At 35.8% G+C, this 10,184-nt stretch overlaps 1 protein-coding gene across 1 annotated transcript; it reads right to left on the reverse strand.

The window, feature by feature from the left end:
• Positions 1–332: 332 nt before the first annotated feature.
• On the reverse strand, positions 333–8,292 carry LOC107756438 (annexin A5-like). Its single transcript, XM_016573539.1, has 13 exons — positions 8,192–8,292; positions 7,943–7,977; positions 6,392–6,476; positions 6,061–6,155; positions 5,564–5,677; positions 5,125–5,215; positions 3,383–3,462; positions 2,698–2,748; positions 1,921–2,014; positions 1,739–1,834; positions 1,086–1,144; positions 752–874; positions 333–678 (listed from the first exon to the last, which is right to left on the reverse strand). Exons 2-13 carry the CDS (start codon positions 7,943–7,945, stop codon positions 619–621), a joined length of 951 nt encoding a protein of 316 aa, XP_016429025.1. The 5' UTR covers positions 7,946–7,977; positions 8,192–8,292; the 3' UTR covers positions 333–618.
• Between the last annotated feature and the right edge of the window lie 1,892 nt (positions 8,293–10,184).

Raw genomic sequence — 10,184 nt, forward strand, 5'->3', positions numbered from 1 at the left:
GTGTGTGTGTGTGTGTGTGTGTGCGCGCGCGTGTTCTCAGGGAAGGGCCATTTATCTTGTTAACTCCCTTGCTTATCCCTTCAGTAATTTTCATTTGTGTGACTTAAGCTATTGTAAGTTTAACTTTAGCAGAAAAATATTTTAGAATGATAATATTAATGCAGGAGGAAATCATCTCAAGAAAAACTGCACTTGAGGGGTCAAAATATGCTGAGGGAGAATATGAACTATTTGTTAGAGCAATACTGCCATCTAGTGGAAAAAGCATTATTTGTCAACGGAAACAAAACGAGGAACTGCATATGACTTTACAAAACATCAATATGGTCCGTAATAACATTTTATTTTCAAGTCTTCACACAATTTTGAAACAATACACCAACCAAAACAATTCATTAACCTTTCTGAAACCATTAAGTTTTGTTAAAGAATCAGTACACAAACATCACACCAAAACCATTACACTACCCTCCTATTCTCCAACACTGAAACTACTTATTCTCAAATCATAAAACATAAAAGATGTCAAAATAAACACAAATGAAAAAATGAGCACAAGAAACCTGAAGATCATATAAGGACTTAAACTGATGTAAATAATTAGCACAGATGTTTTTTCTAATCATTACCACCACACAGGTAGAGCAGGGCCTTCTGGTAATCTCCTTCAGTGTCCTCCTAAAAATAAGGGTTAAAAACAATGTTAAGATTTATTTGTGTTTGTGACAAAGTGTGTGTTTGCATAACTTGCCTGTATGGTGCTGTAGAGTGATTCTCCAAACTTCTTCTTGTATATCGCTCTGATGTCCAGCATATCCCGCTCACTTCTGGACACCATGATCCTTATGAGAGATTCATCATCAGTGCCAGCACGCTGTAAATAAACAAACCAATAATGTGTGAAATCAGTTGTTTTAATATCATTCAGACCAACACATTCATTTAATAATCAGGCCACGAGTTGTTTTTATTTTTCCACTTGGAGTGTCAGCAATTGATAATCCAAAATGAGCAGCAAATGATCCAATTCATGATCAGAGGAGGAAAAAAACAGATGAGAATCTCATGGAAATAAGCCTTCATACCCGCATAGACTCTCGAATGGATTCAGCAAAATAAGCAGGCACACTTTTTGCACACTTAACTAAAGGGGGGAGAGAGAGAGAAACATAAGTTTTACATTTCAGTTAAAGGGACAGATCACCCTCCAGTGTCATTATTTACTCACCCTCATGTTGTTCTTAACCTGTATGCTATTATTAAAGTTATATAATATCAACAGTGATCATAAATATCATAAAAGCACCTTTATGTGTGGAACAGACTGACATTCAGGTTGTTTTTCACAGATTATCTTCAAAAGCAATATTGTCAGTAAAAAAAGAGACAAATTTCAGTTCATTCCTCACAAAAAATTGGCTTCAGAAGACTTGACATTTGGAGTGTTTTTTGTTTTGTTTTGTTTCTTTGCCTTTTTGGGTTTTTGTTTAGACCATGGTTGATAAAAATTGAACTGATCTTGAAGTAAAAATTCTCTAAAAAGGTCCTGGAATGACATGGTGAGTGATTTTCTTGGATCTTGTGATCTTCTTAGTTCACATTTTTATTCAAGCAATTGAATCTATTTTACCAGACCGAACTTTGCATGAACTATTCTGTTAAGTTTCATCATAGAGTGATGGTTCAGTCCATCCAAATAGCAAATTAACATTTAGCCACACAACAGGGATTTTCGTACCCACAGCCAGCAGTAGTGCTTCCAGGTTCCCAGTGCACTCATCTTTTATGCTCTCTTCAATGTCACAGCCGGCAATCTTTTTGTAGGCATCAAACACTGAAACAGGGACACAGAAGCTATTAGGATGGCCCTTCAAGGCAGTTCTGAACGCATCAAAAGGCTTTGAACACACAAGCGTGCACCTTTTCTCAGGTGTTCAGCGCTCCTGTTGCCGAGTATGTTGATGAACTTGTCCTCGTCCGTACCGAATTTCTCCTCTCCGGCAGCAAACAGCTCCTGAAACACGATCAATGAACAAACACTTCTAAGGTTCGCAACTTAAACCTGAGGATCCAGTTACGTCTTTTCCATGTTTACATCTACATACATACGCAACTCTAATGATTAGTCAGTTACAGCTGGGTGCAATTTATAACAATGGATTGAAATCCCTTGCAATTTAAGTTGAGGAGATATTAAGCACAATGTCCAAGCATCTGTGTTGAGTATAATAAAAGTGGATAGCGATTTACAGTACACTACCAAGCTCCCGAAAGGAGAAGATAGCACCATAAAAGCTCAAACAAATCATATTGTTTTAGAAGACTTGTAATAAAGTGAATCAGTCATAGACTACTTTTATGATGGGCTTTTTGTCTTTTTTGGAGCTTCACAGCATACTTCACCATCCACTTTACATGGAAAATAGATGCTTTGATATTCTACCTAACGTCTCCTTTAGTATTTCACAGGGAAAAAAATATATATTTCAAATATGAGGGTGAGCAAGTGACAAAAATCACACAAAATGAAAATTACACTCTTTCTTTTGAGGAACACAAAAGAAGGTATTTTGTTTTAACATTAATGTTTTAACTGTTCATAGACATTTTTGTGAGGAGTAAATGTTTTATTTTAAGGGTAAACTGTCTTTTTAAGAAATTCATAATACTATATTCACTCATGACTATGAACTTTACCTTTGCATCTTTCTCCACTCTGCTCTCATCCACTCCCTCCTCCCTGTTTCCCTGAGTATAGGAACAGAAACATAACCAAGGTCAGAGGACGTCACGGAAACATCAGCCCTCCTCCATCACTGCAAATATACTGAGACGGGGCATGGAATTTTTCCTAACCTGGTAAACTCCAATATTGAATTACCCACACTTTACCCCTGAGAACCATTTAATCTTCTCAACAACATTAACTCAAGAGCTGTTTTAATCACTTTAAGGATGACTTCACTGGTGCTCATGTTATCATTCCAAGAGGAAGCTGCTCTGTTTCATCTCTCTACCTTTTTTAGTATCCTCTCCCATCTCTTGCCCTAATCAACACATTGACTGAAATTGTATATCACAATATGAGAAATTTTATATACTGGTAATTTAGTATTGATAGATATATCATGACAATAGTTATTTTTGCTGGAAATTATACTAGAAATGGTTAATATATGTGTCAATGTCTCACACGTACATTTTTGATAATCCAGTGAATTAAATATTTTACAAATTAAAAGTACTAAATACTTTATTTGATTTTTTGACCTCATTTGATTACTTTATTTATTTTAAATGTGCTGCACAAAATCTATTATATACTTCAATAAATTTCTCCTTTATTTTTGATTTCTTTTTAAACTGACAGCCATTTCTTTACCTGTGCAAGGATCACCAGGATCACCAGGTAATGTCCTGACGTATCACCCATGATGTCTTTTTCCAGCTTGCTTCCATATTCTAGGTCAAGACACGTGAGACGGGATGTATTGACAGTTCACACTTATCTCGACAATTGCTGCTTATTGGTCCCATTGGATTAGTTTGATGGGAAGGGATCAGTTGTAACAGTGATGCCTTGTAGAGACTTGTGCTCCATTTGGACTGTTTGTTTGCAATACAAAACAGTAAGGCATCTTTGGAGAAGAGAAACCCACAGTTTTACAAAAAAAATTGTCCCTTACCATTTGAAATTAATTATTTTGAGTGTTCAAAGTAAATATAAATGGACATGGTCATGTATCAACCTTACAATAATGGGACGTTTTAATTTCAGCCATGCCTGTGCCTGCACATTGAATATTACCTTTCTTGTAAGCTTTGGCAATATCTTTCATCTCATCACATGTCCTGGATGCCAGGATCTCAATTAAAACTTCATCCTCTGTACCCACTCCCTGTAAGAAAATAAAAAATTAAAAGATAACCAATCTGAGATGAGACAGGCTCAAGTTTATCATAATGTAAAAGCATTTTCACAACAATGTGTTTTCTATTCTTTCTTTTTCTAGTTTTTTATTATATTCCAAAGAAGATGGAAATGTTTGACATTACCTTGATGGCCTTATGGAGTTCATGTGCATCATATATTGTGGATGGAAACATGAGGGCCACAATGAGATCCTCTAATTTCCCTCCAAGCTCTGACCTTAAGTCTTTCACTAGATCCTGTAGAAAGGGACAAAATAAGAGAATGAGAGAGAGAGAGAGAGAGAGCGAGAGAGAGAGAACATAAGCCAAGAAACAGAAGAAAATATATTGCCCATTAAACTGGAGATGTGAAACTCATTAGCATTTTAACATTGTTTTAGACATTCATGACGGCACTGAATTATATCAACATCAATTAGAGGATGCATGCAAAGCAACAGTCCAAATGAATAATCTTGATGTACTGCTATTGATGCACAGCAGTGCTTCCAAGTATTTGAATCGAACAACAATCATGTTTGAATACCTTTTGTCTAAATTTTGAATAGCATTTTATTGTGTTATCATTTTCAGAAGAGCATGTACTTACAGTGAAAAGACATTTTTACATAATTTTGATTCAACAAACTGATTGTTCCTGGTCTGACACAAGATAATAATGTAATTTGCTCACCTTGCCAAAAGCCTTTTTATAGGCTGCTTTTATTTCCTGTCTCTGCGCATTACTGCGAGCTGCCAATAACATGAGGATGACATCTTCATCAGTGCCTGAAAATAAAGCATCCACACCAGCTTATAGAAGAGGACGAAAGTAAGCTATAGTGTAAGAGTGAGCTGAAGATGTTTTTCTTTAGGGAGTCCCTTCTAACTATTGACAGTTTACACTTATCTCGACAATTGCTGCTTATTGGTCCCATTGGATTAGTTTGATGGGAAGGGATCAGTTGTAACAGTGATGCCTTCTAGAGACTTGTGCTCCATATGGCCTGTTTGTTTGCAATACAATCAGTAAGGCATCTTTGCAGAAGGGAAACCCACAGTTTTACAAAAAAATTGACCCTTACCATTTGAAATGTATTATTTGGAGTGTTCAAAGTAAATATAAATAGACACAATCGATCATGCATCAACCTTACAATAGTGGGACATTTTCATGTCAGCCGTACCCTGTGCCTGCATGATGAATGTTACCTTTCTTATAAGCTTTGGCAATATCTTTTATCTCATCACATGTCCTGGATGCCAGGATCTCGATTAAAACTTCGTCCTCTGTACCCACTCCCTGTAAGAAAATTAAAAAGATAACCAATCTAAGATGAGATAAGCTCAAGTTTATCATAATGGAAAAGCATTTTCATAACAATGTGTTTTTTATTCATTCTTTTTCTAGCTTTTAATTGTATAGACCAGCGGTGGCGAACTCCGGTCCTGGAGAGCCGCAGCCCCGCAGAGTTCAGCTCCAACCCTAATTAAAACTCACCTGCCTGTAGCTTTCTAGTAACCCTTCAGACCTTGATTAGCTTGTTCAGGTGTGTCTGATTAGGGTTGAAGCAAAACTCTGCAGGGCTGCGGCTCAACAGGACTGACGTTCGCCATCCCTGGTATAGACGATGGAAATGTTTGATGTTACCTTGATGGCTTTATGGAGTTCATGTGCATCATATAATATGGATGGATACATGAGGGCCACGATGAGATCCTCTAACTTCCCTCCCAGCTCTGACCGTAAGTCTTTCCCTAGATCCTGAAAACATGAGCCAAGAGACAAAAGAAAATATATTGCCCATTAAACTGAAGATGTGAAACTCATTAGCATTTTATCATTATTTTAGACGTTCATGACAGCACTGAATTATATCAACATCAATAAGAGGATGTGTGCAAAACAACAGTTCAAAATGAATAATCTTGATGTACTGCTATTGATGCACAGCAGTGCTTCTAAGTAATTGAATGGAACAACAATCATGTTTAAATACCTTTTGTCTTAACTTTGAACAGCATTTTTATTGTGTTATCATTTTCAGAAGAAGATGTACTTAAAGTGAAAAGACATTTTTACATAATTTAGATTCAACAAACTAATTATTCCTTGTTTGACACTAGATAATAATGTCATTTGCTCACCTTGCCAAAAGCCTTTTTATAGGCTGCTTTTATTTCCTGTCTCTGGGCATTACTGCGAGCTGCCAGTAACATGAGGATGACATCTTCATCAGTGCCTGAAAATAAAGCATTATAGAAGAGGGCGAAAGTAAGATATAGTGTAAGAGTGAGCTGAAGATGTTTTTCTTTAGTCCACTGATCAGTATAATTTGCTAACAGCAATTACTAGTTATCACATGATAGTTACCACTATGTTCTGGCTAATTATGATTGCTAATTGTGGAAGGAAAAACCACCTAGATCTTAACAAAAAGGGGTGAACTCTCTTAAAGGTCTGTCTTGTGAAACTTACCAATCCCTTTCATGGCCTTGCGTAAAACTTCTGCATCATGCTTTGCATTGAAGTTCACAAAGGGTTTCACACTTCCTCGGGTTGCCTGCAGAAAATACAAAACCAAAATGAATCTATTGCAAAAAAAAAATCATAATATAATATAAAGTAGATGTAGTACATGTGGTTCTATTCTAAAATGCATAACGTGTCAGGTTAACTACAGATATCCTTTGAAGATTCACCAATAAGATCAAAATTATTTGCAGCCCTTACTGGTTGCAAGATATGTTCTCACATCAGAAAAGACAGTAGCTTTATAAAGTGTGCAGGACAAAATATTTTTTTATATTGAACCAAAGGCACAAAACCAGGTTTTGTATTTGCAGACTGAATATAATTAACATAAATAATTAACATGCATAATCATTCAAGGCACTAAAAAACATGAAGACATGTGGAGCAGCCGGTGAATTCTGAATGGATTAGCCAGCGCAGGTGTTTGAGAGTATGAGAAACATCAACCTCATTTATTAAACTCATGCATGCAATGGCTCATGTCTCTCATCATTACCATGTGTAAACACTGAATATATATTTAGCAGACAGATATGAACCAATAACAGTGGAAACTGTTTGCAATAATTGTGCTCTCAGTCTCTAGATGGCCTTTCAAAGGCTGGAAGCAACCATTTCCACATTTCTTGTTTACATTGCGATTGTATCTTTCTGGTAACCCTTCTGTAAACACTATATACACACAGAGTATCTGTAATCCATACACGACTGATTAAAGATAGACCAAGATTGCAGCTCAGGTTAATGATAGTGCTACGGTGAAGAATGAGATAAGGTATAGGGTTTGGGTTTAGGGTTCAAGTTCAGGTTGAAAGTTAGGGATCAGTTAACCCCGAGACCTTCAGTCTGATTTGATACCAAAAGCAGTAGCGTTAATCTTTCCTTGCTCTTATGATTTCTATAATAAAGTGCTATGACAACACACATACGTCTTACACCTAGAAAAACAGCCCGTGTCATAGCATTAAACTTTTAAGAAACAACACACGATATGCCAGCCCAAGCATGGCTAATCCTTGTAGATGTCCTACAGTATATGGGTGTTTGCTTGGTTCTGGCAGGTGTGGGATGATAAAGCTACAGTGACCTGTTCGGCGGGTTTCCTCTGTCTGAGCTGATACCGGTCTCATCTGCTGTAATACAATCATCCATCACCTTAACCACCATGGTGACTTAACCGTCACCATGCCAACATAGATCTGATAACTTAACCCTTGAATTCTAATTTATTTATAACTGCCCCCGTTATTTATTTATTTATGATACTAATGATTTTTACAGTTATAATAATACTTGTATTTGTATACTTCTAGTTAAACCATTAGTTAAACTGGTTTTAAAAACAATGTTTTAAGCTTAGAGTTAAGCCAGCAAAACAAGACACAAGACAAAGACCCAAATTAGCCTAATAAAACTCATCATAAACTAAAATATTAATATTTATACAAATAGTGGTACAAATGCAAAATTATACAAATGCAGCTCAGCACTTACCATTTGTACAGGCACAGGCAGCACTATGTTCAGTTCTGGAAAAGAAAAAGAGTAGGCTACATAAAGTTATCATTATCAGAACAGTTCAGCAGTAATTGAAACTCATTACGTTGTGATGTGAAATTTCACGTCCTAGAATCCACAGAAGCTAAATGGCTTTAAGACTGTACATAAATAATTCCTGTCATTTACTCATTTAAGCTACGCTGTTACAATACGTTATCTATTCAGGACAGCGAACATCCCTACCTGTTGCTGTATTCAGTCACCTGTGCGCGAGAGGTCAGACTTCTGGCGCGTGTCAACAGTCAGCGAAGTTGTAGCTGGATGAAGGACACGCCCTCAAAACCAGTTGTCAATCATATTGACTGACGTGGAGAACAGAGTAAGACGATAGTTGTCAATACTGTAGGCTTTATATTCGGTGTCCTTGTCTTGGTGAATTTATATTTCTCATCGTTTAGTAGACAAAAGGGTTTTAATTATTGTTATTCAAAAAAAGTAAATAGTTACATAGGAATGACCATGAGATGCGTAGATCCATTTGAATCTCTTTTACAGCAAAACTCCAAACGTCCACAAGTGGCCAGTACAGGGCCAAATTTGGGCACTTTTTATCTGTTATATATAATACATATATAATTAATACATATGTATATAATACATTTAATTTGGCTTCATTTCCACAACAATGTAATTTCCATCACATGACTCGTTTGTTTTGGATAATTTCATAGCTATCAAAATAGTTATGTAATAAAATAGCAATAAAAAAATATGTAATTTTTGCATACTTATTATTTTTTTGCATTATAGCTAGTGTACTTTGGTTCAACTGTATAAGTTGTTGTTTGTGTGCAGACTAAAGTTATTCTAAATGTTTTCTTAAGATGACGTTCAGATTATGTTTGCTCAGCTTTGAACATAATCAATAGTTTGAATATTATTCATTATAGAAGCATCAGGCTTTGACAGAAGTAATAACCAGAACACGGAGAACCCCTCTCCGAAAACTGATTGATGGGCAATATAGTAGATATATTGCTTTGGCCTTCCTTTAAGAATTATGTTTTTGTCAGAGCCTTTTAATGATATGCTTATTTTATTTATGTGATTTATACACCACTTCTACACAGCAAAATAAACCTTACTTTTCTGTTTTAAGGTGATGTGTAAATAAACCATGCTCATTGCTTGCCAGGCAAGAGAGAGACAGGAATATTAAGATTAATAATTATCAATCAATTACTAATGCGTCAGTGGCTGAAGTGCACTGAAGTTCACTCATACTACATGCAAGTATCCCTCATCAAATAGAAGAACCCTGCTGTTTGTTTGGCTAAATTGCTCAAGTATGCAGTGTGGATTTAATTTTCTCACTAGCGTCATGCACATAAACACACAATGTGAGTGGTTTAATAAAAGCAACAGAGTCTACTTCATTGGGATTCATGCTGATTGAACCATGCGTGCACACATACATGCAAAGTATATAATTTGTTTTAGGTTTTTTTGGTTTATTTAATTTTATTCACTTTAGTGTGCCAAAGAAAGGACAATAAAAGATTACTAAAAGAGAGGCAAGAAAGCAGAGTAAAAAATATAAAAAGGCACACTTTTTTTGTTTTACAACACAAACATTATGTCTGAACATTAAACAGTATTGAGTATGACAGGTCTCCATTGTTAGTTAGCAATTCCAAAAGGAATTCAGGGTTGCATTATGGAAAATCGTTTTTCAATTGAGACATTTTCTCAATATGCGACATAATTGATTTCACTCTTTTATTCATAAATAACCCTCTTCATGCCAAGAACAAACAGTAGGAAAAAAATCTATTCCTGAAACTAGTTAGCAGACATATTGACTGACCTTTTAATTAATCTGTCTGTGTGTGTGTGTGTGTGTGTGTGTGTGTGTTTGAGTGAATAGTATTGGCTTTACAAACTATATGTTGAAACTGTCTAGTCAGTAATCTATTTTTACAAAGAACTGATGTCAGAATAACATTTTCATCAGTAAAAGAAAACATGCGTTTCCTAAACAGAATTGTGTCTGCTGAAACATAAAGCATCTGCCATACTATAGATTAATAAATAGTCAGTAAATACATCTCACATTTCCATTGCAAAGCTTTAAAAGTCCTCAATACAATTTTTCATTCTTTCATCCATCCCAGGCACAGTATTTGCTGTCACATCTTTCATTGTCCAGCAGCTTCAGAAATCAGAGCTGTATGCA

The sequence above is a fragment of the Sinocyclocheilus rhinocerous genome, unplaced genomic scaffold (genome assembly GCF_001515625.1).
Source record: "Sinocyclocheilus rhinocerous isolate Xijiao unplaced genomic scaffold, SAMN03320098_v1.1 scaffold111, whole genome shotgun sequence".
In the NCBI taxonomy this organism is placed as follows: domain Eukaryota; kingdom Metazoa; phylum Chordata; class Actinopteri; order Cypriniformes; family Cyprinidae; genus Sinocyclocheilus; species Sinocyclocheilus rhinocerous.